At 53.6% G+C, this 27,469-nt stretch overlaps 11 protein-coding genes across 11 annotated transcripts; 6 read left to right on the forward strand and 5 right to left on the reverse strand.

The window, feature by feature from the left end:
* Window positions 1-651: 651 nt before the first annotated feature.
* On the forward strand, window positions 652-2,582 carry AYL99_02069 (hypothetical protein; the record flags this gene model as incomplete). Its single annotated transcript, XM_018833585.1, has 3 exons — window positions 652-1,130; window positions 1,185-1,542; window positions 1,611-2,582. The coding sequence occupies 3 exons, from the start codon at window positions 652-654 to the stop codon at window positions 2,580-2,582; spliced, it is 1,809 nt and encodes a 602-aa protein (XP_018696209.1).
* A 533-nt stretch (window positions 2,583-3,115) lies between these two features.
* AYL99_02070 (hypothetical protein) lies at window positions 3,116-3,720 on the forward strand (the record flags this gene model as incomplete). Its single annotated transcript, XM_018833586.1, has 2 exons — window positions 3,116-3,154; window positions 3,340-3,720. The coding sequence occupies 2 exons, from the start codon at window positions 3,116-3,118 to the stop codon at window positions 3,718-3,720; spliced, it is 420 nt and encodes a 139-aa protein (XP_018696210.1).
* Window positions 3,721-4,704: 984 nt separating this feature from the next.
* Window positions 4,705-6,310, reverse strand: AYL99_02071 (hypothetical protein; the record flags this gene model as incomplete). Its single annotated transcript, XM_018833587.1, has 3 exons — window positions 4,705-4,890; window positions 4,948-6,153; window positions 6,242-6,310. The coding sequence occupies 3 exons, from the start codon at window positions 6,308-6,310 to the stop codon at window positions 4,705-4,707; spliced, it is 1,461 nt and encodes a 486-aa protein (XP_018696211.1).
* Window positions 6,311-7,209: 899 nt separating this feature from the next.
* Window positions 7,210-8,850, reverse strand: AYL99_02072 (hypothetical protein; the record flags this gene model as incomplete). Its single annotated transcript, XM_018833588.1, has 5 exons — window positions 7,210-7,682; window positions 7,734-8,194; window positions 8,245-8,689; window positions 8,741-8,785; window positions 8,838-8,850. The coding sequence occupies 5 exons, from the start codon at window positions 8,848-8,850 to the stop codon at window positions 7,210-7,212; spliced, it is 1,437 nt and encodes a 478-aa protein (XP_018696212.1).
* Window positions 8,851-9,239: 389 nt separating this feature from the next.
* On the forward strand, window positions 9,240-11,100 carry AYL99_02073 (hypothetical protein; the record flags this gene model as incomplete). Its single annotated transcript, XM_018833589.1, has 3 exons — window positions 9,240-9,870; window positions 9,919-10,457; window positions 10,528-11,100. The coding sequence occupies 3 exons, from the start codon at window positions 9,240-9,242 to the stop codon at window positions 11,098-11,100; spliced, it is 1,743 nt and encodes a 580-aa protein (XP_018696213.1).
* A 287-nt stretch (window positions 11,101-11,387) lies between these two features.
* On the reverse strand, window positions 11,388-11,999 carry AYL99_02074 (hypothetical protein; the record flags this gene model as incomplete). The annotated part of the gene is made up of 1 exon (XM_018833590.1): window positions 11,388-11,999. The coding sequence occupies one exon, from the start codon at window positions 11,997-11,999 to the stop codon at window positions 11,388-11,390; it is 612 nt and encodes a 203-aa protein (XP_018696214.1).
* Window positions 12,000-13,123: 1,124 nt separating this feature from the next.
* On the forward strand, window positions 13,124-14,630 carry AYL99_02075 (hypothetical protein; the record flags this gene model as incomplete). The annotated part of the gene is made up of 4 exons (XM_018833591.1): window positions 13,124-13,173; window positions 13,229-13,347; window positions 13,413-14,402; window positions 14,464-14,630. The coding sequence occupies 4 exons, from the start codon at window positions 13,124-13,126 to the stop codon at window positions 14,628-14,630; spliced, it is 1,326 nt and encodes a 441-aa protein (XP_018696215.1).
* Window positions 14,631-16,018: 1,388 nt separating this feature from the next.
* AYL99_02076 (hypothetical protein) lies at window positions 16,019-17,764 on the forward strand (the record flags this gene model as incomplete). Its single annotated transcript, XM_018833592.1, has 2 exons — window positions 16,019-16,078; window positions 16,154-17,764. The coding sequence occupies 2 exons, from the start codon at window positions 16,019-16,021 to the stop codon at window positions 17,762-17,764; spliced, it is 1,671 nt and encodes a 556-aa protein (XP_018696216.1).
* Window positions 17,765-18,612: 848 nt separating this feature from the next.
* Window positions 18,613-19,931, reverse strand: AYL99_02077 (hypothetical protein; the record flags this gene model as incomplete). Its single annotated transcript, XM_018833593.1, has 3 exons — window positions 18,613-19,135; window positions 19,193-19,335; window positions 19,395-19,931. 3 exons carry the CDS (start codon window positions 19,929-19,931, stop codon window positions 18,613-18,615), a joined length of 1,203 nt encoding a protein of 400 aa, XP_018696217.1.
* A 1,592-nt stretch (window positions 19,932-21,523) lies between these two features.
* On the forward strand, window positions 21,524-23,568 carry AYL99_02078 (hypothetical protein; the record flags this gene model as incomplete). The annotated part of the gene is made up of 6 exons (XM_018833594.1): window positions 21,524-21,709; window positions 21,782-22,038; window positions 22,128-22,210; window positions 22,267-22,464; window positions 22,527-22,730; window positions 22,808-23,568. The coding sequence occupies 6 exons, from the start codon at window positions 21,524-21,526 to the stop codon at window positions 23,566-23,568; spliced, it is 1,689 nt and encodes a 562-aa protein (XP_018696218.1).
* Window positions 23,569-24,798: 1,230 nt separating this feature from the next.
* Window positions 24,799-25,794, reverse strand: AYL99_02079 (hypothetical protein; the record flags this gene model as incomplete). The annotated part of the gene is made up of 2 exons (XM_018833595.1): window positions 24,799-25,274; window positions 25,488-25,794. 2 exons carry the CDS (start codon window positions 25,792-25,794, stop codon window positions 24,799-24,801), a joined length of 783 nt encoding a protein of 260 aa, XP_018696219.1.
* Window positions 25,795-27,469: the final 1,675 nt, after the last annotated feature.

Here is a 27,469-nt window from a genome sequence, read left to right on the forward strand (position 1 = left end):
GAGCACATTGTCGATCACTAATTCCCCATTTACAACAAGTGGCGAGGTAAGAAGGACGTCCAAGACGTAAGCAGACATCTCTAGGTTTGGTGCTGCAGCCACGCGGTCAATCCATCAGGCAAGTAAAAATAATTCGACGACTGCATTGCTATCTGATATTGACGTGAATGAGTGTGCACCGCCACAGGCACGTGACCCAAAATGTCCGGATGCGCCACAGTCACCAGTCCCACGTTAACTGACCCCAAAAGAACGTATTCGTATTGTGGACGTCGATCTACGGCAGCAACGTCGCTGTTCCTCAGTGTTCATTTATAGATTCATCCCCACAAGAGTGAAAACAGCCTTGCAGATCGCCTGGTGGATCTTGGCAGACATCGCATAGGCATGTTGATGAGTTGCTCCTGTTTGCCGCAGAATCTTCCTGATCGAGATTAACTTGACGGCTGGATTCGACTGCCCTAAAGTAATCGAGAAAGATTACTGGCCTCTATTTCAAACGATGTGGACGCTTCTCAGGCAACTTCCTTAAACCTTGTGGAGGACGGATAGTTCTTGCCATCTGGACAGGATATATATCGAGTCCATTTCAATCCTCTCGCGCCAGAGGAGTATCTGACACCTTCTGTTTCTTTGCACATCCCAATCAGAATGCGTTCTGGCAAGATGATGAGCCGATTTCGCCTCGCAATCCTCTGCTGCGTCTTTTTCCTCTCAAACGCGACTCAAGCAGTTCCCCAGCAATACTGCAAACCCGTCGTAGGTACCCCAGGTTGGCCTTCCATCTCCGACTGGCATGCTTTGAACGACACTGTCTCCGGTCACCTCATCACTCCTGTGCCCCCAGGGTTGGTCTGTCAGACCAACAGTTCGGTGTACAGCGCGCAGGCTTGTGGTCAGCTTCTTGCTCAGTGGAGCAATTCGTCCTTCCATGCCGAGGATCCCTTCACGACCGACTACAACGATGACTCTTGCCTTCCTGATCCTCGAGCCCCATGTTCTACGGCACTTCTCCCAGCCTATGTGGTCAATGCCACCAATGTGGCTGATGTTCAGGCCGCTTGCCGGTTTGCCTACAAGACTGGGGTTAGACTCATTGTCAAGGGAACAGGCCATGACTTTCTAGGACGGTATGATTCTGATGATATTCAACAAAGGCCTTTCTACACTGACATCGCGAACAGATCATCTGGCCGAAGCTCTCTTTCAATCTGGACGCATAACATCCGTGGCGTCAACGTCACGATGGGGGATTCTCGAGCCAAGCGATACGGTGGTGTTGCCTCCGTCAAGATTTCTGCCGGCATGCGCTTTGGCGAAATCTACCAAGCAGCTTCCTCGTACAACCTTACCTTAGTCGGTGGTGCAGATCCTAATGTGGGCATTGGTGGGTGGGTTACTGGGGCTGGACATGCTCCGATCAGCGCTCTCTACGGCCTGGGGGCAGATCAAGTCCTCGAGATGGAGGTTGTCACAGCCAATGGGACATATCTGACTATCAACGAGGACTCTTACCCCGGCCTCTTCTGGGCGATGCGAGGTGTAGGTTCCCGTGCCTGGCCCCAGATATCTTAGCATTAGGGTGTCTGACTCTCCATGTCTATATCTAGGGCGGTGGTTCCACCTTCGCAGTCCTCATCTCTGTCACTGTCAGAGCATATTCAGTCCTACCCACGACGGTGTATGCGTTCAACTACAACACCACTGCAAACAGCGATACGTTCTGGTCCTTGGTAGCATATTTCCACAACCAGTTGCCCGAGCTCTCCGACGCAGGTGTCATGGGTTACTATTTCATCATGCCCAACAACAGTGCGGCACAATCCGACCCCGCCCGTATGGGCTCGGTCTGGGGCATCTGGTTGGTCCCGCACAAGACCATTGAAGAAGCCCAGAAAATATTGATGCCCATGGAACAAACCATCAGCAACAACTCACACAACTGGACGGACGTGGTCTTTCTCAGCAATTCCTCTGTGGCGGTGCCGGACTTCACTAAATTCTGGCTCACTGTCATTACGTCGCAGAGCGTAGGATCAGAAGTCCGGCTAGGGTCTCGCCTCTTGGACCGAGCCGCGCTCAAAACTGTTCCAACAAAATTGAAGAGTCTCTTCAAGCAGGCGAATCCTCTCCCACAGTATTCGATCCTGGGGCATCTCGTGGCAGGCAAGGGTGTCAGGACTGTCAGGAACGGAATCCCCGGAGGAAGTAACTCCGTCTTGCCCGCGTGGCGCGATGCATACGTACACGTCGTCCTTCCACGATCGTGGGCGTTTCTGAACGAGACGCAAAAGATTGCGACAACCACACAGCTCCGTAATGTCGAAACAGAAGCCCTCCGCGAACTGGCGCCCAACATGGGAGCGTACGTCAACGAAGCAGACCCGACTGAACCACACTGGCAGAGGACGTTTTGGGGATCAAACTATGCCAGACTGCTGCAATTGAAGCAATTTTGGGATCCTAAGAGCGTATTCTGGTGCGTGCCTTGCGTGGGTCACATGGATGGCTGGGAGGTTGTTAGCCAGGTCGGTGTGGAGGGCGCGGTGGGCGAGTCTCCAGGGAGAATCTGCCGGACTTGATGAATCACTGGAGCCGTGGCTGGTGAAAGCTCTGTACTATTCCAGAGACGGCTCGTGGGCCTAAGGAGTTCTGGGATTGTAATCTGGCTCATGGTGATCAACATGGTGATCGAAGGCTGTAGACGTGGATCTGCCCAAGCACGATAATGCATACCGATGTCTTTTCGGACCAGCAATATCATAATGTGAATATTTAATGAGCATTGTACATGGACTTCGCACTCACTGACTATTCTGCCACTCTTAATACATATGGCTTTTCCGTATACTGTAATAGTTCCTCTGCTACTTGTACTGTAATACTTAGACAGCCTTACCGAGCAAGGATGGAAGGAAGGCTGAACTAGTCCCAATAGAGTTAGAGCCTAAGCATTCCTTGTATCTGCGCCATTCCGTTACCTTTTGGAATTATCACTCCTGAAAGCTTTGCTCCCTGAACTTTTTCAATTGGAAAGCCCACATAGCTTGAACCTGCTCTACTCACGGGCGACGGTTCGGCCACGCACAATCTGCTGCTCCCTGGACCTTCAGCAATGGGTGTGCAAGGGCTCAAGACCGTGTCGACGGCACGGGTAAGTTGTCTCGCTGTTTTCTCGTCTCTCCTCTCACCCCCGGCCGTGCATGATCCAAATCACTCCAGCATCCATCCTTCAAACTTCCCTCATGCTACCTACCCTTCTAATACACTCACTCTCACATCTGATATCACTCTTCCTTGGGCTGCCCAGGTTCGCTGACCGACTCTTCAACCACACAGAACGGCCTCGGCGCGTACATCCTGCAGTGCACGCGGCTGCACCTGACGTACTCGGACCATTGGGCATCGTCGACGGGGCTCAAGTCGCTGCTGGCGTCGCCGGCGTTCTCGGCCCTGACGCACCGCTACCCGAGCGTCGAATTCCGCGTCTCGCCGCGGCCCAACCGCCACCCGGTGCTCAAGGCGCAGTACTGCAACGGCCGGTCCAAGGCCGTCTGCGTCAAGAACCTGGCCCGCGAGCAGGTCCTGGAGAAGGCCGAGTTCCTGCTCGGGAACTCCGGCGACCGCAATGTCCTCGTCAAGGGCAAGAAGGTCCTCAGCACCAACGAAAACGTCCGCGGCGTGTGGAGCCCCATGCACGGTGGCATCAAAAGGATTTGAGAGAGAGCTGGACACACACACGAAGCACTCGAACCCGACTTGGATCGTGGGCTTGGTTGTCACATGAGCTCTGAGCTTGGAAATGGTTTGGAGCTATGTGAAAGCCTGGACGGGAACTATTAGGGGCAGATTGGCAGAAGGAAATGAGCGATAATTCACAGAGATTGGGGCACAAAGGAGAAGAGGGCGCACCAAGGTATCAATTCGTTCGCGCAAAGGGCAGCGTATTACGCCACGGAGGGCTTGTGAAGGTGGCCTCTCTCTCCAAATATTTAAGCAGCGCCTTGTGAAAGGCTCCCATTCCACTGCACATCCCGCCTGACGCACGCACGGGAGGAGGAATGCCGACAAAAGCTATGCCTGCTCGTGTGCAGTGGGCTTTGACATACACGCGGACCTCGGCCGTGGACGAGCCAGCCCAGAATCCCAGAACAACACGAGTCGTTCGGAAGACGTGTGGGATGTCACGGTGTTCAGAGAATCCACGACAACAAAGTCACCACCAGCATCTCAAGCCGCCGCGAAACTGGGCGGATATCTCCAAGTTCCTCCCCAGAGGGCAGAGAGCTTCAAACGCACAACAAAACACATGTATCTATCCATCTATGATGCTGTTCTCCAAGCCTACTACGGAGATGGAACTACGGGTACCGAATAGCAGTAACCCAGAAACTTCCGCGAACGAACGAAGCATGTCGGATCAGGGGGGGGCGGGTTTTGGGGAATAACATCATTTGGATTTGCAACATATGTACAATCGTTACAAAACGAATTCAGAACAGCGTTTGACGCGTGCTCTGGGCTGACTGAACTCTGGTATTCCCGTACATCAACCTCCATTGTGAACATTGACTGGTTGGTCTCTTGCAAAGATATTTATGATGAAAAAAAGAATACGACTCCACAGTCGTGCAAGGAATAGATTCACCTAGTCGTTGGAGCGGTTCGATGTCTGGATGCATCGAGCCAACTTTTGGCGTGCGATCACAGGTAGATGGGGAACATGGCAGCCTTGCCGAGGACCCTGGTGTTACAGCCGTCAACGATGCATACCGAAAACGGTACCGACTTGGGCGAATCTGGCTTCCTTTCCGGCTCTGTCTCTTTGCCTTTGCCTCTCCTTGATGCTCTCCCCTTGAATCGATTGACGGCACAATCGCCGCAGTAGACCTAGAAATTTAATGTTAGAACAAGGATTAAAGTCAGAATGAGTCTCGAAACACTCACATGTCCACAGTTTTTGGACACCCAGACCTGCTTCTTGGTATCCCCTTTGCCAATCGCCAGTTCGTCGCCACACAGCGGACACAGTATGACATCTTGCTCTCCGAAGGTCCTGATGAACCCGTCTTGGGCTTCTGGAGGCGCCTTGTAGGCCTCAGACACCTCCCGCGGTGGATCGGAGCCACGATCAAAGACATCATAAGGACCCATTGCGAATGCGGGTCGTCTGTAGTCCATGTTGACGAACAAAGGGCCGTCATCATCGTTCGCAAGCCGGCCCCCTTGGTTCCGCCTAATGTGGAGGCTTTCCGCATAGCCCGTTGGGACAAGATGCTGCATGTTCTCAAAAATGAATTGTGTCCCCCTTCTCAGCAAATCTGAGTAACCCGCCTGGGTTCTGGCACTGTGAGAACTGGGAGGGGTCAAGCCAGTGCGAGACGGTCTGTGCAGGCCACTGTGATGCTGGACGTGTGGAACACGTCTCTCTTCCACGAATTCGACTTCTGGGCTGGTAGAAAAGGAGGATGCGGACCGGGAGACGAACGCACTCGTGTCAATCGACACATCGGCAATCAAATCATTCGTATCGGACTCTGACTCGTCTGTGTCTGAGAGATCGATGACCTCGAGTGGCTGTGATCGTTGACCGAAAGGGGGGGCACGCATACGTTCTGCGTTACGGACACGTGCTTCGTCTTGTTCCTGTGTACTTGCCTCTCGTCTTAAACTAGTCGGTTGTCCCCTCATCGCAGTCTCTCGGCGTGGCCTTGCGAGTTCTCGTTGCTGTTCAAATCTTCGTCGTTGGGCGGCTGCTGCTTCTCCCCAGGCGTGGACAAGTGCTGTTCGGGATTCTGGCCGGGGAGCGACCTGGGAAAACGCCTCCCCCGAGGTCTGTTGTAGGTAGGATTCTGGCGTAATGGTCAGAGGATCATTGTCACTGTCGCTGTCGCTGTCGCTGTCCGCTGTGAGATCGATCGTGACATCGTGTAGCGCTGGAGCTGTAGCTGCTGACGGATCCCGTGTAGACATGACAGGTCTCCGGAAGTCCAGGCCGTCGCCCTGAAATCGTGCTCTTGATTCTGGGTGTGGCGGTGTCGAGTCTCGAGAAGACTCAGCGGTTGGCTGGTAGTTAATGCGGCGGCGCTTGGATGGTACGTGGTCGGGGGTAACACTTCGACTTTGGGATCGGGTTATTTCCGCATGAGATCTCTGTCACCGCAGTCAGTACATTGCTTTTGAAAGCAGATCATCCGGCACGTGTATATTTTATGGGAGAGACCGGGAGCTGAGGGCCTACCTTTCGACTGGACGAAGCCGACGCTGAATTCAGGAAGTTGCTCAGAGCAATAGTGCCTGCAGGAGGCATGATCAATGCTCTTGCGAGGGCAAACTATGGCCTTCGGCTCGGAAATGTCATGTAGGCAAGAAATCGAGGTGAAGAACGTCGCCTGAGGTGGTTCGGGAGAGGGGAAGTTGAGAAGGCGAGAAAGGTCGAGTGAGGTACGATGATTTGGATGTCGTCCGGGCACTGACGCCGAACCTTCGCCAACCAAGCAGCCAGCGAAGTGGGAACAACGGGACGACCAAGATGTCGACGCCAGAAGGAAGCTGGTGTAACCGGCGAGCACACCTTGACAGACTGAAGGGGGAGAGGGAATTTGACCAAAAATAATGCCAGCCTTTGACAATGGCCACCTGCGAGTTACAAAAGGTTGGAACAGGCCAAATAATAGTGATGGAGATGTTTACCCAGCTGCGATATTTTGCGGGTGCGGACCAGTGGTTCGAGGGGTTTTGTTGGTCATTTGCCACTGTATGATCGAGCCTCCTACGCAGTGATAGGCCAGTAAGGGCCACCGCTCGCGACTAACCAGGTAGGGGCTAGGCTCTTCTTGTAAGGGCACCGCTGATTAAACCGCTAAAGTCCGGGTAGGGAGCCCCTGCGCCTGCCATATAATAATAACTGGTCACAGGAGCCTAGCAGCCTGGAGCTCCGTCTTTGAGGCGTCAAAACAACCACATTTACAATAACCACAGTACATGCACTCCGCAAGCTGGCCCGTTTTATTGTTTATACATATCATCCCGCCTGTCGAAAGACAAAGAGACACCATTTGTCAAGGCCACTGTCGCTGCTTTTGCAAGTGTTGCCATTTCTTCTCTTTTTGTTTCTCGCAGCCTACCCCCTTTGATTCTCACATCAATTATGGGTATCAATGCTAGCTTTCCTTCTTTCCTGTCTGTATCCGACGAACGTGAAATCACTTATCCCTCCGTTGCCGCTGCCAGAGTCGTAATCACCCCTTCATCATTGAGAGCAAGTAGGCTCTGAGCATGCTTGCCCCAAGCGATTCGTGTCGCCGGAGTCCCCCGCTTGAGGATCTCTGACCATTCCTTGGACGCCTTGGAATAATGTTCGACCGTAACGCCATCTTGTCCTGCCACGCCCAGGAATTGCCCAGTGTAGTCCCAGCTGATGGATTCGATCTGGCTGCCCGTCTCGATGGTGGTGATTTTTGTCGCTTTTCTCAAGTCCCAGATCGAGATTGTCGACGACTTCTCCGTCACGCCCGCCAACCATATGCCGTTTTCGGAGAAAAAGATGCATCGTACAGGGCCACCAAGGTCAAATGTTGCGGCTTCTGCACCGGACTTGACGTCGAATATCTTAATCTGGCCATCGACGCCACCGGCCGCCAACAAGTGTCCGTCGGGGTGGAATTGAGCACAACGGAGACCTAAATGCAGTGAGCGCGCAAGCCAGGGTGTGTAGAAGCAAGAGGACTGACCCGAATTACTTTGAACCTGGGTAAGGACACGGTTAGATTCAAGGTCGTAGAGGATATAGGTCCGGTCTTCCCCGACTGAAGCCAGAATGGTGCCACTGGGGTGTAGAGCCACCCCGTTGGCCTGCCCGGCATGGACGGAGAAGGACGAGACTTCTTGGTCCTTCTCAAACACTTTGACCGCACCCGCTGATGTGGCAACAACCGCCTTGTCATGAGCCCAGAGACCGTTTGTGGCTTCTCCGTCGCCGAAGTCAAGTGTATACGATATCGAGTCCTCTGAGAGTGAGTAGACCCCCGCTTGAGAGCCTGCGACGAGGACCAAGTCTCCGCCTTCGTGCACGGCAAGCACGCGTCCACCTGAAAACAATGGTTTCGAGGCTGATCTCGACGTGTATGCTGATATTGAGTCCGAGGTAGCCCATTCTTCTGGGACTGGTCGTTTTCGCCGTGTCTTCGACAAACTGGAGACACTCGTCAGTTCATGAATAGAATATACAAAGGGCGGCCATACCTTTGTTGTACGCTTTCGATCTTCTCCACGATGGGTTGTGGTAACGGGGCGCTGTCCACCTGCATCGCATCACCATTCGTGCTGGCAGAAGCCCCTCTACTGATGTTGATTTGTGCCAATGTTGCTCGTGCCTCGTCTCTCTCTTTTGTAAGCTGCGCGATGACCCGTACCGCCGCATCATTTTCGTACAGAGCGGTACTGAGCTCTTGCCGAGCCTGGTGAAGATTCTGTTGCAAAGTATAGGTTTGAAGCGCCAAAGCATCCCATTCATTCTGGAAGAAGGAGAGCATAGCAGGGATCGAGGTCATCTGCGGAGGTCGTGGATAGACGACATTGGGGCTCTTGAGATCGATAAGGTCTTCGACGGACAGGCTCTCTCCGGTCGTGGGCTCCGTGCCATTCTCGCTGATGTATGCTTCGATTAGGCGCTTTTCGTAGACATTGCCTGCGAATGTCAGAATTGTGAGACGATGGGACACACATATCTTGGACGCACCACTCTTGCGGGAGGCCACTGGAACCTGCGGCGCTTCTCCCGAAACTGCCATAACATTAGTCGCATTCAATTGCACGAGGTGGACGAGAGAACCTACTTGCGCACAGCATTGTCGCAAAAGCTGCGTCAACGCAGAGAATAGTGATTTATTGGGGATCAAGGCACGGATCTCGCTTGAGAGCTGCTTCAGCGAGCATTTACGGACCGCCACAAGAAACGTAGGAAAATCCAGCTGCACGTACTTTTTGCTTTGGTTTTGCGGCGTCGAGCCAGGACCAAATTCTGAATATGGAGTTCGGCAAATTTTCCCTTTTGGGTCTCTGCATTGTAGGCCTCCAAGTCCAACGTCCAACGTCCAACTTCCAACTTCACGTCTCCATTGACCGTCGATAGTTTTCGTCATTCCAGCATTCGCAAACACGCCAGATCAAGGCCCTCTGTCCTCCTGGCATGGAGTGTCGTCTTGACTTCTTCGTCATCTCACTTCTGTCTGCCCATCATGGCGGACGCCGCCCTCCCATATCATGAGCCCGGCATCATCACAGTCTTGATCCAGTCATCTTTCCTCCTGGTCTTAAACATTCTGGGGTTTGCCCTGGACCGCATGTTCTACTGCGGCCTGGTGGGCCAGGTTCTCATAGGAATGGCATGGGGAACACCTGGCTCCCAGCTGTTGTCTCGTGTATTTGAGGATACGGCAACGCAGCTTGGGTTCCTAGGCCTGATCGCGATTGTCTTCGAGGGCGGACTGGCGACCTCAGCTAAGTCACTAGGAAACTCTCTGATACTGTCCACCTGCGTGGCCCTTACTGGGATATGTCTCCCAATGGCTCTATCTTTCTCTCTGATGGCAATATCAAATGCCACAAAGCTACAAGCCTTCGCAGCTGGAGCTGCACTATGTTCAACGAGTCTAGGTACTACTTTTAGCCTTCTAAAGACGACAGGCCTGACAACGAGTCGCTTGGGAACCATCCTCACCAGTGCCGCCATGTTGGACGATGTTGTTGGGCTGATCATGGTTCAAATCATAACAAATTTGGGCACTAGCCAAACCTCTATTTCGACGAAGATGATCATACGCCCTATTTTCGTATCCCTTGCTTTCGCCATCGCCCTTCCCGTGGTCTGTAAGTTCTTGGTGACGCCAGCCCTTCCTTCCCTCTCTGCCGTTTTAGGCAAAGTGAAAGGAAGATTCTCTTCGAAGGCATTGGACCTGGAGGACAAGCTTCCATTCCTTTTCTCAACAGCGCTTTTGGTGGCTCTCGTCACCGCAGCGAGCTATGCCGGCACGTCAAACCTTTTCGCCGCTTATCTAGCGGGCGCTACTATATCTTGGCTAGACGAATCTAGTCTACAGGCAGTAGGTATACGATCTCAGGGAAAGTGTTCGCAGGCGCCTCAGGTTCAGAAATCTTCGGTCAATGCGACCTCCACTGTCGCGTCAGTACAGTCTGGTACCTCTCAGAATGCCAGTGAAATACCTGGATCGGACCATGACAAACCACAACACTATCAGCCGCCGCTGATGCAGCCATCGAGACCGTCTCGTGAACTGACCCCTCCTCCCGAAGATCCAAATGCGGTGACAGGTGTCGATCGAGATTCAGGATCAGCCGCTATCCCTCGCGCACTGGACCTGGAGAGCCGCAGCCTCCAGATGTACAACCGTTACTATGCACCCGCGGTAGAGCGCATATTGAAACCATTTTTCTTTGTAAGTCATCCCTCACCTTATCAGCGTACTGGGCCTGTTTTCGCCAGCGACTCACAGCCCGATCAAACAGGCATCGATCGGCTTTTCCATCCCAATCACCAAGATGTTTCGAGGCCGTGTCATCTGGCGCGGTCTAGTCTACGCAACATTCATGGTCCTCGGCAAGCTCTTTTGCGGTCTGTGGCTGGTCCGCTTCTCTCACTCGTCACCGAAACGAACGCCGCGACCTCTTCGTCCGCAGCCTTCGCAATCCGACAAAAGGCACACAGATACGAAGGAAAGGAGGAAGAGCAGCGCCAGCCCGCATCGATCTCTCCCTCGGCCGAAGTCTCTGTATCCAGCATCCATCCTCGGCTGCGCCATGGTCGCTCGAGGCGAGATTGGATTCCTGATCGCCGCACTCGCAGCGACGAACGGCATCTTTACGCGTAACGGAGCCGCGGAAAAGGCGCAGCCCGGAGATGGGCTCGTATCGGATCTGTATCTGATTGTCATTTGGGCGGTTCTTATTTGCACCCTGGTCGGCCCGCTCGCTCTGGGGTTTCTGGCCAAAAGGGTCAAGAGGCTTCAGGATGAAAGGGTGCGAGATGGTAGCGGTCGTGGGACGAAGGAGGATCCCCTGGGCATTTGGGGAGTTGATTAGCTCCGTCTCCTGAATTCTCAAAGATATGCCCCCATGAGGACACCAGGGCGCTCTCGGGTTGTGATGGAAATGGCAAAAGACTTTTTGGGGCTGGCGAAGCAGCTTCTGGGAGGACTCAGAACATCTTCGTGTTCAATCATCTGTTATACAATGCGAGCCGAGTGTGGTCGAGGAGTGAATTACCACCAATACAGTTTACAAAACCCCGCGCCTTTTTGCGCTATCCCGTTCCCTTCGCCTGCATACGCACCTTGCTCGCCTATTTGGCCCATTCTCAGATCTGACGATCATCTCGAGAGCAGTTTGCCGAAAAGATCCTTTCCCTTGCCATCCCTCAAATTCCCAGCCTGTTGAGCCAATGTATCGAACAACCCCGTCCTGCGTCCGCTCGGCGCGTCGAAGGTGGCGTTGCTGACCTCGTCCGGCTCAACGAAGCCCTGCTGGCGCCGCTGTTGTCGCCAATTGTCGTACTGTGATGGCGGGGCGCTGCCGGCGTACGTATTCGCCAGTTCCGGCGCGGTTTTCAAGTCTGAACCGTAGTCGTATGCCGTCTGCTGGTGGTTATTATTGTAGTAGCCACACGGCAAGGGCGAGGTAGCGCTGTTGTTCGCCAACAGCACTTGCGCTTGGCCTTGCTGGAGCTGCTGGTGCTGCCGTTCCTGTGGTGAGCCGCGTCGCTCGGTGAATTCCATGGGCATGACTTTTTCTGGCACCGGCCCTGCCTGGTAGTGCCCAGGGTAGTAGCATGGAGGGGCGTCGAAGTATTGTTGTTGGCGCGAGGTGCTGTCCGGCGCGGCACATGCGGCAGGGTTTGGGCGTCGGTGTTCGGCACTCTTGGTGATCTTGTTCACGGCGTAGATGCCGGCGCCGGCAATGATGGCGGTCTTGATCAAACCCATTAGAATAGGTATAAGCAGGTCCAGATGGTGCTGAACGGGCTGAGTTCTCTGTCGCAGTTTATCAAGAAGCCTGTGCTCTGCGCTTTTGAAAGAGGTCCCGGCGTTATCCTGTGAAGTCTCTGTTTCTTTCTGATTGTGAGATATTCTCCCAATGACAGGACGTCCAGGCACTTTTATAGACTGCACGTCCCGAGCTGAGGAGCAGGAGGCCCGAGGACCACAATCTCGGGGGTTTCAGACACACAGGCAGGCATATTATCGCAAACCGTAACCCTGTGTGGTTAGCGTAAAGTAGGGAGACAGTACATATATGTACGCGTATAGCAGAAGCACTGAATGGAGTTAAGTAGTGTGAGGCTGTGTGAAAGGGTTTGGGCCCGAGATCGACGTGGGCCTGGGGCAGAACGACGGCAGGGCATCAGGCAGCTGCGAAAGAGCCAGCACCAGCTGATGCTCGGTTCGGCTCCAACACCTACACACATATTCAGCCGTCGAATGACCTTCAGCCTGAACAGGTTTGTGGGACACAGGCACCCAGATTTCCTCTGTTCGTCGAGGCTTAGACCTGAGAAGCGTTTGAGGGATTTCACTGGTTCAATGGGGAAAAGATCTTCCAGCTCCGATCCGAGACTGCACTAATCCCAATCTAGACTACACCAATATCAAACCAACGGCTTTGCACAGTCCGTCACCGATGAGTTTGACTGCAAGAAGCAGATTGGATCCAGGCGAACCGGCTAGACCGCTTGGCTGCCATTCAACCTTTGTGAAAACAACACTTTGATTTCGCCTGCGCCGACAGCGCAATGGCACCACAGGCAGCTAAATGTCAGGAGCCATTAAGCCACCCTCAAATGACACTTTCGCACAATCGGGCCAGGTGTTAAAGCTGTAGGCTTCTTGCCGCAAAACTCTGAGTGGTTGAAGCGGTGTTGCATCGTTGGACAGTTGCTGATTGGCTCTGATGAGATGGCGTATTTCCTGTGCGTTGGCAATCTCTCAGCCTGATGAGAACTGGGATCGCGGGAACTTCTCTCTCTCTATATTTCACACGCTTTGTTGGAGCCCATTGAACAATGGAAGCCAGAAATGGAGAAAGCTCCCGCTCTAACGGGAATGCCTCAATGTCGATCCAGGACAAGACACAATGGTGTATCAACATGATCAACAGCTCGTAACAGCCCAGTAAAACTATTTGCCCGATCTCTCTTCGTTGACACCAGGTGCAGGTCAAATGCAGATCCAGCAGACGTCCTTCTCCTTTTAGGACGTCCTGGAGTCGGGAAATCATCATTCTTGGAGCATGTCACTGACGCCAGTGGCCACGCGGGTGATGGTACAGAACCTGGTAAGTGATGCGGATGCAGAGTGTATTTGTGGCTGGCGATGATCGTAGGTCCTAACCCTCAACAGTTACCAAGACATTCCAGATCGAAACTGTTAGGGGCAGTCAAACTCCCCTGTTTATCATGGACACGCCCGGCATCAATACGAATGCTGAAGCAGCGGCCCTTACGGAAATCGCACGTGGCATCGAGACCATTCGATCCAAAGCCCGAATCGTCGGCGTCCTCTACGTGATCAGAATCATTGATCGAAACGAAGCCATCGATGACAAGTTGCGGGCCTTTCTCCTAAGCTTCTGCGGCTCTAGATTTATACCGCGCATCACGTTTGTCACGACACACTGGACTGCAGAAGTGGAAGCGCAAAGACACGGATACAACCGCAATCTTGAAGAGCTCAAAAGGAGGAGTCAGATTGACTTCGTGAGAAAGGGAGCAAAATTCTATGAGCATGGGCGAGAATTCGTCGCTGCTGGTGGTTCATCCGAGTTTCTCCACTGGTGGCGTCAGCAGACCGATATTGCTAGGCATGCAAAGACTATGATCCATACCTGGTATGGGAGAAATCAGGAGGTGGAAAGTCCTCGCTTTGTTCAAGAGCTCGAAAGCGGTGTCTCTGTTCTTCAAACTGACGCCGCAAGATCACTGGGAGTCTTCTCTGATACATCCGGGTCCACGTTCCCACCAGAGCAGGAACGAAGTGCACCAAATGCGGATCAACGGCCAAGAGATACACGGGAATCGACGCCTAATCCCCCTAGCGGTTCGAATGCGAGTACGGAAGAGGGAGGAAGGGAGGAAGGAGAACAAACTCAACAAGCCGAACCCTCATTCTGGGAGAAGGTCCGGGAGAAGGTCCAGGAGAAGGTCTGGAACGTGGCCACGAGCCTTCGCCCCACAATCAACGTCACTAGCGAAGGCATCAGCGTAATGTTCTCGACACCCAATCAAGAAGGGAACATCCGAGGAACCTTTCAACATCCTTTTCCTCGGAGTCATGCTCCTCACGACCGGGGTGAGCCGCCTGGACAGCCTCGCGAATGGCCTAAAGGGTTTGGTAAGTATTCTGTTGATCGACTGTGTTGTCCCTCGTGACTGCGAAGCTGACATTTCATAAGATCGAAAATCTCCCATCGATAATATGAAAGTCAGAGGGTACGATTCCAGTCTCCAAAGCCGTAAACAGAAAGTAAGGGATTGGGGTATTACGCTTCCAGGAACTCCGGGAGACCTTATATGGGGTACGGCGTTTAACCATGAGCTGAACAAGCGAGAGCCTTGGTAACTGAATCGATCTCTTGGATATAAATAGTTGTGTTAATCTTCTAGTGAAGCCGGGTATCACAAGCTACTAGTCTCTATACCAGCCTGCAGATTCCGCCCGCTGGCCGCTGTTATATAGTGTGTTCTCATAAAATTGCCGGGAATATCTTGACTCCTCTGACGGTAGCAGTCAACGCCACAACCATCGCTCAGGCGGCAAATATACAAAAAGGGTTCACCCAGGCTCGAGTCTGTGTCCGAGCCGGAAATGGAGATTTCGTTTTTGGTAAGCTGATGTTGTTATCATTCACCGCTGTTGCAGGTCAAACCTTTCCTGGCAGTCGGAGGACATTACCGCACCGCACAGAGCTCGTGCCAAAGCGGATGAACACGACATCAAGTTGAATGTCTCCTGGGTCAACCGGAATATCAAGAGTTGTCGCCTGTGCGGAAATGCGTCTCTGAAATCTTGAGACTATCAGTCTGCTCTCGTGTTTGGTTTCCATTCCGACCGATAGCGTCTGTCATTGCACGTCCTTCTTGCCAATGAGCTATTTCCCGCAACGAAAGCTGCCTCAACTCAAGAACTGATTGGGCCCAATCGTCAATCCTACAAGCTGTGGGGGAGTTGGACATGCGAAACGATATTTCGGTTTAGACGACTTTCAACAAGAGCAACCCTCGGCGATGCTGTGCTTGGTTATGTGGTTGCCTGTCGCGGCATCATCAGGATCACAGCCTCGCCGGTGGCTAATTAGTTGCTACTCCATTCTGGCCACCCAATCATGCCTTCGAACAACAGATCTCTGCCGAACCTCGCTAGGCAGAAGCATTTCAAAGCCACAGCACTTGTATTTAGTCGTCATCGAACAAGAATCTGCTCCAATCAGTCATTCGCATGCCATCCTGAAGGGGGTTGGCATGCTTTGTACTCGTATATCGCGTCTCCACTCTGCGAGCAGCATACTGGATCCGGAATAGTCCAAGAGGCTTCGTCTGCTGCTTATTCAGAGCTGACTTCAACAATGATCTTGACCCATCGATCTTCGAGGAACTCGGCTATGCCTTACAACCCATATTGCAGCGATCGTTTCCACAATCGAGAGGCTACTCCGAAGGCGGAAGCCGATAACGGTTTCGCACTACATCCGTCTGCTGGCATGGTTTCATAGCAGAGACAAATAAGGTCGACTTGATATTTTTCGTTGCGCCTGCCAGACTGAGTCAAGACCGGATTTTCTGAGCCCCTTTTTCCCCCGGCTGACGGCATGATGCTGGAAGAACTACAGAGCCTCGACCGGTGTCTCTAGGAGAGACAAAAGCAAGAGATTTCCTGCTCCTGCCCTCCAGTCAGGCCTGCTAAAGAACCCGCTGCAAATTCACCTTCACCATAGTCCGGGTAGTGGAACAATGGTGTACTGCGGGAAGCCGTCCAAAGGCTGTGATTATTGCCGTAAGAAGCGATTGAAGGTAAGGTGATTCTGGGCCTCGCCCGCAGATCCAAGGCACTAGTCGTCGAGGGGTGTGTGCTAATTGGGAAACCAGTGCGATCAGAAGCGGCCGGGATGCGGACAGTGTCGAAATGCCCTTCGAGCCTGTCCTGGATATCGCAACCAACTAGACCTCATGTTCCGTGATGAGAGTGATCGAGTCCAACAGAAATATCGAGTGACGTCGGAACTAGATGCAGACGCAGACGTGGACATTGGCAGCGGAAATGCCAGCGAATCCAGGAAGGACGATTCAATAGTCCCTACAAAGACACCACTGCTGCTTCTTCAAGCCACTGTACGGAACCTACTGCCAGTTGTGGCCTACAACAATTCCAGCCAGATGTCGGAACATGGGAACCAGCCCTCGCCGGTCCACCCTGCTCAAGCACGGGGTCCAGCTCTTCCCGAGATCGCAACAGCATTCTTTCTGACGCAATATATTTCCGGCAGCCATTTCGACTACCTTCCTCTTCTTTACGACACTGCAGGTCCCGCCTCCCTTCTGAGGGGCATTGTCGAGGCTGTTTCTCTCGCAAGTCTTAGTCATGAGACTCAGAGACCTGAAATCATGGCTCTAGCCCGACAAAGATACTCAGGGAGCCTTGTTGCAACAAACAAGGCTCTTCAAGATCCGCAGGGCTGCCGCGAGGATGGGACTCTAGCGTCTGTATTGTTGCTCGCTCATTTTGAAACTCTGGCGAGCGAGGACACCATTGGCGTCGAAGATATTGCGTTGCCACACGGCAATACAAGATACTCGCCTTCTGCGAGCTGGGACCGGCATGTGCAAGGCGCGGTGTCACTCGTCAGCCTTCGTGCCAAAACTCGACTCGACAACTCTCTGAGTGTCCGACTCCACCAACATGTCCACGCTGTAGCCCGGTATAGCAGCATCCAACGTCGCGCCCGGTTACCCGCCGAAGTTGCATCTTCGGACCTCCCTATTGGCTTGCGCAGAGATCGTCTGGACCCGAATCGACGATTTCTTGTGGTAGTCGATGACTTCACAGAGCTTCGCGCATGCATCCAGGAAGGGTCACTCACCGACCCTTTTGAGATTATTGAAAATGCCAAAGCTATCGACGCGCACGCTGCATTGGTCGCCCGAGGCTTTCCTTCGACCTGGGCGTACGATGTCGTGGTCACCAGCCGCGAGATGGACGGAGTTTACAAGAACAAATACCATCTTTACCCGAGTCATTTCTCTGCACAGCTGTGGAACGAGGTTCGAATGACAAGAATTGCTCTCAATGAGATTATCCTCGGATATGCTGCCAAGGCTCGCCGGCAGGATTCTCTTGATAGCGAAATGGACGACTTACTGGAAGCATTGCGTACGCGGTGTGTACGCGTCATCGAGCAAATGGCAACTGAGATATGCCAGTCGACTACCGAATTTTTACAGAAGCCAGACTGTCCCTCTCCGTTTTGGGGCGCCCCATTGTCCAAGCTGTCCATCGCCAGCGCGTACTTCCTCATATGGCCTCTGTTCAGTGCAGCCCGAGCTTCTAGAGTGGCTTCCGAGTCATTTAGGGAGTTTGTGATTAATCGGCTGCATTTCATCGCAAGGGAAATGAACATTCCCCAAGCTCGAAAGGCGTCGCTGATGTTGGAACAGGGTATTGTGCATGAGGACTGGCTGCATATGTTGCATTTGTTTTGATGATCCGAGATTTCACAAACATGTCTAGCTCCGTTGTGGGTTATACAAATCATTCGTCACGCATCATGGAGTAGACGGACCCTGCCTCAAGGAAACGCCGCTGGTCTTGGAAGGTAGGCGGGTTGAACGACAATTTGCAGGCCCGAGCCAACATCATTACAATCACATCAGGCCACGGCGGACCTTGTCAGGACTTGAGCTGTCACAAGCGATGCTGGGTACAGGGGTTGCTCACGACTCACCAACCCCTTCATAAAGCGAGAATGGGCTCGTATCCTATACTTAGTCCCGATATTGGGCCGGCATGCCAGAGCCGAGACGGGAACTGACACTTGTCTCACCGGCCATGGGTGTCGACTGTCTCAGGGTACCCATCGCTACGAGCTCAGCAATCTCTCCGTGTGTGGAAGCGAGGCAGAGACAAGACTATCTACATACGTCTAGGACTATTACCTGCGCGGACCCATGCGACTTCTTCAAAGAGGCCGGCGTCTCGGCAGTCGTAAACGATGTTTAATGCCTCGAGCCATCACATGTTCATGGACCTATTGACATCCTCCCAAGTGGTATCCCCAGGTTTTACATCGTCGTCGTCGCGCTCGTGGAAATCCTGTCTGAGTTCGTCGTCCCCAACGACCTACCAACCGTGTACCTTTGAGAGGTGACTACAGGTTCAACCAACACAAAGGTCATCGGTGTGGGTGGTCAGGGTAACGCTCCAGGCGCCGTCTGTTGTCGTTACAAGTCTAGTTTATATATATACTGGTGGCGGCTGATACTGCTCCAACTGCGCACACAATTTCCTCAGCATACGCCTTCCGTATTTCTGGTAGTACAAAGTCCCTTGTTCATTCCCTGAGTTCCGTTCTCACTTCCCATTGCACGTCCTTCCTGATCATGTAGCGTTGGCTTTCGTCGCTGTTGATGCTGGTTGTTTCCCCATTTGATCCTCTGACACCGCCGGACCACTGCACTGTGGTCGACGCTGTGGGACCTCCGGCAAGCTGTTCAGCCGTCATGGCTTTCGCCTGACCGTAGTACCCGTCTCGGTCGTCATTGATGGACGGCATCGCGGCACTCTTGTTCTTGGATCTCAGCTTGGACAGTTGAAACCCCTTGGAGTCCTGTCCGAGGGCCTGGCTGCGTGTGCCACTACCGTATCCGTATCCGTTGCTCTCGGCGTGCATGCCACCGAAGCCAGTGCTCAAGCTCTTCAGGAAATTGTGGAAGATGGGGACGGTGGCCGAAATCAGCGAGTAGGTCATCTCGCTCTGTGTCCACGCCACAAAGGTAGCTTCTCGCAGCAAAGGGTTCGTGGTGTAGCCACTCTGGCTAAAGGTGTGCAAACGGAACGCGATGAAGATGATGAGACTGCACACTTGTGTCAGCTCTCGTCTAGACGACAGAGGAAGGGTCAAGGGGTCTTACAACAGGCGGATCCCGAAAATGGACAGGACCGTCATTTTGCTCGAGACTGACGTCTGCAGATCGTGTACCAGGTAGGCGACTAGAGCTATAATCGCGACCTCGGTCACAATGTCCAGTGCCCCAATGACTTGCCAGCGTCGAAGCTGGAAACTCGTGAGCGTTGCGGAACCTCCAAAGGGAACTCGGCAGGGGTTGATCTTACCACTCCGGGACACTTTTGATTGACGGTCAACCACGGATGCGACAGATCGCACTGGAAGGCGACGGCCAGAAAGGCTCCCAATGTCCAAACACCCAGGAGTCCCATGGCAATGTTGAAGACTAGCCTGTGCTGCTTCATGCGCGATATGCGGTGGAGGAAGGACACGATGGAGATCTTGGAGAGGCCGATGATGAGGATGAAGAAGAGGTTGCTGGTGTAGGTCATCCTCTGAATATCATGCTGCGCCTCCAGGGAAACCAGATGTAGGGACTTCCCCAGGCCTTTGGAGCATGCTCCCAGGACGACGGACGACTGGATGACGGCCAGCACCGTGGCGGCATAGAACAAATAATCGTCGAAGCCAATACCATGGCTGATGGTGGTACGGACCACGGTTCTGATGCCCGCGAAGAACAGAAAACAGGCCAACCCGAAGGCCGTTGAGATCAAGATATATGCTTCATGATCGTCAGGGGTGACCGCTGCGAAGGGGGGAGACTGTCCCGCTGGGACATCGATGCTCGACTGCGAGCTCATGCTGAGCACTCTGCCCAACAACGGGCACAACGAAATGCAAAGTCGATGTGGGATCGATCAACACTCAACACGAGGAAGGAGAGTGGAAGTGGCCAGTCCAGAGACCAACCCACGGGCTTATACAACAATCGCGGGTATGCCGTGGTCCTCGTACCTGAAAGGTATCACTCTTCCCTATCACATTGCTGCGCATGGACCAGGAGAACCGGAGGGAATTTCATATCCGGGTCAACTTAAGGGGAAACAGGCATGGCGTGAAGTCAACCCTCCTTTGGCGCTTGCAGAGGTGAACGCAACCCAGTGGCATTCTCGCAGTACTTCATTGGTCTTCTCACGCCACCAGGACGTCGCCCAGGCTCGGGAAGGTAAAGATCGACCGAGCCGTTGCTCGGGGGCAGTTACAAGCCGCGATCCTGCGAGACCATTGTGGAGATGAAGTGGACGGGGGACGTACGGGGCCTGCACACAGAGTTGGTCGACGCCCGAGCCATCCGTGCCTATCTACACGTCCCTCGTTGGGCATGGTGCGAATTCGTCAGTGCATGGGTCTCTGACTAGGTCGACTGCCGTATGTACGTACGAGCGTCGATGACTGACCTATAGGGAACGGAAACAAGGAACGAGCTCTGGGATCTGCGAAGTGCTCTTCGTCTCACTCTCAACCTGTCCTTTGTCTATCTGGCTTATCAGATCCTTCTCTGGGGTGATTTTACGCCCACCATTGCATTCCCCACCCACTGGATGGATCTCGGCCACGATCAACAGCAACGCTTCTGGACGGTCTTGGAAAAGGGTTCCGTGGTGATAGGCCTCTGTTTCACGCCGCTAAATTTCCCCTTTTAATTGCTCGTGCCCAGGGTCCATGAAGCAATAGCCACTAGTTCGAGCATGGATATTCGAACGCAAAGGGTCTCGAAGAGAGTCACAGCCATGATGGATACCAGCCCTAGTATTGCCGCTAATTTATGCAGCTTCCTTCTCGGGGCCCCCATCTCAGGCACCACTCCCGCCACAAGGGGAAAAAAAGTAAGCAGATGCATTGGTTTCAAGCACCGTCTCGCGCCCCAGAGAGCCCGGCATATGCCCCCTCAACACGGTACCTACAAGCGAAGGGGCGCAGTGGAGGAACTACTGCACGAGGGAGCAACTAGGTTAGTTGGTACTCGGGATAGCTAGATGGATATGGTAAAGCCATGGAGGGATATCTCGCCTGGACGCAGGAGTGCCGACTAGCGGTTACCGAGTCGTAATGGGTGGCCACACACACAGGGAGAAACGGGCTCGCAGTAGTTCTCGTTAGTGGTGGCAGATGAACGTGGGAGTTAGTACTGCACATGTAGTTAGTCGTGAGAAGTAAGTAAGAACCGTATCTTGTCCCCAGTCTGCCACATGGCGAACAACCTTCTGTCAATCCTCCTCCCCTCCTCCCGATTTCTTACCCTCTTTCCACATATCTCATTCATTTCGTTCGTGTCATTTCCCAAAGGTTTCTCAAGGGGGAACGCCAGTAGGAGTAGCAGGAGCAGCAGCAGCAGCAGCAGCAGCAGCAGCAGCAACGACAACAACAAACTCCACCGACAAACCAAACAGCCATGGATTCCTACCACCTCGACAGCAAGCAGGTGAAGAATGTCGACGTCTCGGACTCGCCAGGCTCCCCGCCCAACGGCGCCGACGACGTCTTCGATGACGGCCTCAGCCACGTCGCCGAGAAGTTCAGAGGCACGTCGGCCGACAAGCGAGACATGATGGTCATGGGCAAGAAGCAGGTGCTCCGTGTAAGGGCCCTCAACCAACCAATGCACTCTTTGTAGCAATGGACTGACCTCTCCGCCCTTTCTCATCGATAGCGAAACTTCAGCTTCATCACCATGCTCGGCTTTGCCTCGACGTGCATTGCTAGTTGGGAGGGTATTCTCACGTACGATGACATCCTCTATCCCTCTCCCCCGTTTGTGTCATCTACTCTGACAGTACTCCGTCTCTTTTCCAGGTACCTGGGCTTCGTCTTGACTGACGGCGGCCTTCCCCTCCTGTTCTGGGGCTTTATTGCTTGTGCCATCGGACAGACGCTCGTCTATGCCAGTGTGGCCGAGATGGCTTCAATGTAGGTAGAGAGGACAGATCCACGTTCCACGTGGAATGAATATGCAAGCCACCACTGTCCCCGCTGGCTAACCATGTCCCGCTCTGCAGGTCGCCCACGGCTGGAGGTCAATATCACTGGGTGTCGGAGTTTGCTCCCCAACGTCTGCGAAAAGTCCTCAGCTACTACTCTGGTCAGTGGTGGATGGTTCTTCTGTCTCGTGGCTTCAGCACTGACTCCTCTCCACAGGTTGGCTCACCGCTATCGGATGGCAGGTGTACAACGCCAGCGTGTGTTTCTTGGTCGGCACCATGATTCAGGGATTGATCGTCCTGAACGACCCGACGTACATCTACAAGAGATGGCACGGCACTCTCCTGTCCATGTCCACCACCGTCTTCTGTATCTCGTTCAATACGGTGTTGGCCTCAAGGTTGCCCATCATCGGTATGCGAGGATCCCTCTCCCGACCGCGACAGGAGACGGTTGAAAAGGCTAACTGTTGGCAGAGGGCATGGTTCTGATCCTCCACGTCTTGGGCTTCTTCGCAGTCGTCATCACCCTCTGGGTCATGGCTCCCCGCGCCGATGCCCACACGGCGTTGCTGGACTTCACCAACAGCGGCGGCTGGTCAAGCGACGGACTGTCTGCCATGATTGGTCTGTTGGCGCCCATGGCCGTGCTGGTCGGATATGACTGCTCCGTTCACATGTGTAAGTCGCCTTCTATCTTTCCCACGAGACGACCCGCTATCAGCTCTCTGACACTTGGACTTCCTCTCTCTCTGCAGCCGAAGAAATCAAAGACGCATCCGTCACTCTTCCCCGTGCCATCATGGGCTCTGTCCTGGTCAACATCACGCTGGTGTTCGTCGTGGTGACGACCCTCTGCTTCACGACGGGCGACCAGACCGTGGCCGCCTCGTCCGCCACCGGCTACCCGTTCATCCAGGTCTTCTACGGCGCGACCAACTCGTTCGCCGGCACCAACGTGCTGACGGCCATCATCATCGTCATGATGGCCGCGTGCGCCGTGTCGGAAGTGGCGGCAGCGTCGCGCCAGATCTGGGCCTTCGCCCGCGACGGGGGCCTGCCCGCCTCGCCGTGGCTCGCACGCATCTCGCCCGGCTGGAATATCCCGCTGCCGGCCGTCTCGGTGACGCTGCTAGTGTCAGCGCTGATCTCGCTGATCAACATCGGCTCGACCGTGGCCCTCAACGCCATCACGTCGCTGGGCGCTATCGCCACGCTGGTCTCGTACTTCCTGACCATCAGCTGCGTCCTCTACCGCCGCATCACGGGGCCCGAATTGCCCCCGAGACGGTGGTCCTTGGGCCGATGGGGCCTGATCATCAACGTCGCGGCGCTGCTGTTTTTGATCCCGTTGATCTTCTTCCTGAGCTGGCCGTTGGTCACCCCCGTGACCGCCACCACCATGAACTGGTCGAGCACCATGCTAGGCGGTTCCCTGATCATCGCCACCGCCTACTACCTGGTGTGGGGCAAGACCTCGTACGTGCCGCCTGTGGTGCACGTCAAGCGCAACATGTAAAAAAAAAGAGGACGGCCAGCAATTTATGGTGGAGACGAGAAGCAGAAAACATGGGAGCCGTTTCGGGGCTCTCTCTCTCTTTGTCTCTCTCTCTGTCTCTCTCTATCAGGTTTTGTTTAAAGTGTGTTTGAAATTGGGTTCAGGAGCTAACTCCGGAAACCACGGGCTCGGGTGCGATCTGTTATCCGCCCAAAAAAAGAAAATCTTAGCTTGTATAGACTTTTTTTTTTAGGTTGTTTGGGATGAGAGGGGAAGTTTGACACGGGACGCAGATGCTTTGTTCGAGAATCTCGACCTGCTGAAGCCGTGGACATGATCTTGTTGGGAGACGACTGTCTTGTCTTGTCTGTCCATAGCTGCCAACTAGCTAGCTCGTCTCTGACCGGGGAAGCAAGATTGTATATACCTACATTTAGAGTGGAGTGGGACGCGTACGTGTCGCTGTTGTTCCCTTGATCCACAAAATAGCAGACAGACAAGTGCGGGGGGGGCGAATAGATTTTGAAGTTGTATATGTACAGTATGTATGTATGTATATATGTGAAAGTTGTGCAACAATGATGATGTGTGCTCGCATGTACGGAAGAAAAAAAAGGGGGTGGGCTGACGCTAAACGAGAAACAGGCTTGTTAATATGCATGCAGTCGTCCGTCGTCGTAGTGGCAGGTGGCTTGCTTGCTTGCATGCCCATTGATACACACACACACAGACACACGGACCGTATATGTACCTACTTTCTCTGCAGAAATCCACCACAGCTACCTCCAGCCCCTGACTTACCTTACCAGAGGTAAAAGACTTTCTTCTCGAACCCCCTGGTAGAGGGTGAACTGGCTGAGTGGTGCAGTACGGTACGGCACATAATATGCAATGAAGAAAATAGACAGACAAGAACGGGATGGATGGGTGTGCAGTAGAACCTGAACATTTGCCCCTTGCCCGCCACCACCACTATCACCACCATCTATTTGCAAAGTCAAGAACAGCACTCACGGATCAGCTTTTGATCTTACAAGAGGGTTTGTTTTCTTTCGAGCGCCTTCATTATGTACTGTAGTCGAAAAGCATGCTCTCTCTCCGTCCTCTCCCTCGGTCATCTCTCCCTCTCACTCACTTCACTTACTTGGATCGAGCGTGTCATTCAATGAAGCTTCGGGGCCGCCTCCCTCGTTCGTCGTTGGCGGAAGACCAGGCCAGGTCTGTCACTGAATTTGACCATCGTTGGTCGCCCTAGTCGGTCCACATGACCGACCCGCCTGTGATGCCTCTCAGTTTCAGGGGGTTGGTTTTGTCGAGGCGCACGACCTTTTTGCAGTCGTCGTCGCCCTCGATCTCGTATGTCGACACGTTGCCGACCAGGTGACGGAACCCGCAGCGCTGGTAGAACGGCTCGGTGCCCTTTGCCCCGATCACCACTGCCGGCAGGCCGTCCCGCCGCGCCCTCTCCAGGCCCCAGGCCACCATCTTCTGGCCCAGGCCCCGGCCCTGATACGTCGGGTGCACGGCGAGCGTCGACAGCTCCCAGTGGTTGGCGCGGGACGGCGGCTGGGTGAAGAAGTGCGCCGAAAAAGGCTCGATGCGGTAGGCAAAGTTCCATTTGTTCAGCGGGTTGGGATCCTTGAGCGACGGCACGGCCACGGACCGGTTGGGGATGAGAAGGCGATAGAAAGTGTAGAACAGGCCGACGAGAGGAGATATTAGTCTTCCTACACAGGCCGATATTGGTCAGTGATTCCGCACCAAGATGGACGTATGGTTGACTATGTTCCACGACATGGTCTGGACATCGACTAGCATCTCGGGCTCGATCTGCCAGATGACTTGTCTCACATGGGATGCATATGCCATCTTGCACTCCAGGCAGGGACCCAGACAGCACCAATGTCAAAAAGACAGTCACAAGCATGAACAATACTCACTTGGATCCCACCACCTCACCAGACCCCAAAGGCGCTCTGAGCCTTTACCCTCGCGCCCCCATTCTGCCGCGCCCGTGATGACCTCGCCCGACTTCTGAGACGGATCTTTCTCATAGCTGACGATCCAAATCTTGTTGTAATCCCACCAGTTCTTGAGGACTTTCTGTTTCCAGACAAAGATGTAGTCCTCCGGGTATTGTCTCCGGTAGGGGAAGATGCAGTCGTTCAATTCCTCGTCGTAGAAACTGGCGGCCAGGATCTTGGAGATGGTGTCCAAATCCGAGTACCTCGCCAGGCGTATAGGCATGTTGCGTCGGAGGCTTTTTGGCTGGATGAATAATACAACAACGATTTGGAAGCAAGGATACAAGGATGTATCATCGGCCCCCACCCCTTTTCCGGACAGCTGCACAACCAAACCAAAGAAAAGAACCTGGACTTTTTCTCCGCACAACAATCCTTCTGATGTCGAAGCGAGAAGATGTTCAACCTGGGCAATCAGATACGCCGTCTGCCCGTTGTCCTGCCGTTCTACAATGTGAGGGAAAATCACTTAACAACTAACCCCTCGTGCTTCGTTGTCGTGGTTCCCTGGTGGAACTTTGGACCTTCGGCCCCCTTCGATCGCGTACGGTCTCTTGCACGTGGAAGAGATTGACCCTTCAAGGGATCACGGCAATAAAAAAAGGGGGCCCCAAGCGAACGATCCCGCCGACAACGTGGGAGGCGAACTATGGAGTCAGGTACAGGAAACTTAGCAGGGCAGTTTAACATAGCGTGAGTTGTAGGGGACCAGACCACACCAACAAGTACCCACTACTTGCACCCCTGGATTCGGATGATCGCAAGGTCAAGCAATTTTTGCTCCAGCATCTTTCTTTCCGTGCCGATGGGCGTACGAGTCTTCCCGATGACTGACCTACCTACGATAATAATGGACGCGTGGCAACCTCGCTTGCTCCAAAAAGAGTCGAGACCCAAACCTAGTTATCCATCTGTAGTATAGAGGGAGTTAGAGGACTCTTGGATGGAGTACGGAGTCATTGGACTAGGCTCAGCATCAATATTAATCGGGACAAGCGTCAGGGACAGAACGGCACGTTAGAGAGCCGAGGAGCATACTTGGTATCAAAGACCAGCCTGAAAGGCCATTCGAAAAAAGCATCTAAGCGAGCCAAGCAGTTACTGATAGTCGTCGTTGGCGAAGGGCAAAGGGCGAAGGATGCTTGCGCAAGAGTGCAAGGCGAGGGAAAACGTGCGGGAAGGATGCCAGCATGGACCCAGCTGGTGTTCGTTCGACGCAGGCATTTCGAGTAGGTAAGTATGGAAAGAGCAAAAAGGTTGACTTTTTGCAACATTGGTGTGCCTGGGAGGAAGGTCCTTGATACCTTGATAAGCAATGATCAGCACAGAAGTGGACAGCAATCCGGACACATGCAAGACGAGGGGGCAAAGCCAGTGGAGTAAGTCCAAGGGACTGGGTTTTGCAAAGAGCCGGGGAACACGTAAAAGGCCCACGCAGGAATGGAGCTCCGACTAGAGACACGGTAGGAGGCGATCCCTAGGGCTGTCTCCCGAAATTGCAAGACATGCAGTCAATATCAGCAATTGGCCAACCGTTGGTGTTTGTTGAGGACCGCAGGTGGAGGTGACGGTAGTGCGTCCGAGGTCCTGTCCACGGACAAAAACTTGATGATTCTTGGTTTACCCGACCAAGCATTGTCCAACCAGCATGTCCTCGCTGTTCTGGCCAAAGAAGCGGTGTAGGGGAGGTGGCCAACGCATCTTTCCACACTTGCATGTTCGGGCTCTCTTAAACACGATGGTGGTGGCAATCGGGGAACTCGATCTGCCCTGACTTGTCGCCAGTAGCGTCGTTTGTGCATCCCGACTTGTAACTGCGCTCAAGCGGCCGGCCTGAAAGAGGACAAAGAGTCGACGACACTAAAAGGTGGCTTGCTCCTAGCATCGCAGGGGTTGGC

Source organism: Fonsecaea erecta (assembly GCF_001651985.1).
Source record: "Fonsecaea erecta strain CBS 125763 chromosome Unknown Scaff2, whole genome shotgun sequence".
Taxonomy (NCBI): Eukaryota; Fungi; Ascomycota; class Eurotiomycetes; order Chaetothyriales; family Herpotrichiellaceae; genus Fonsecaea; species Fonsecaea erecta.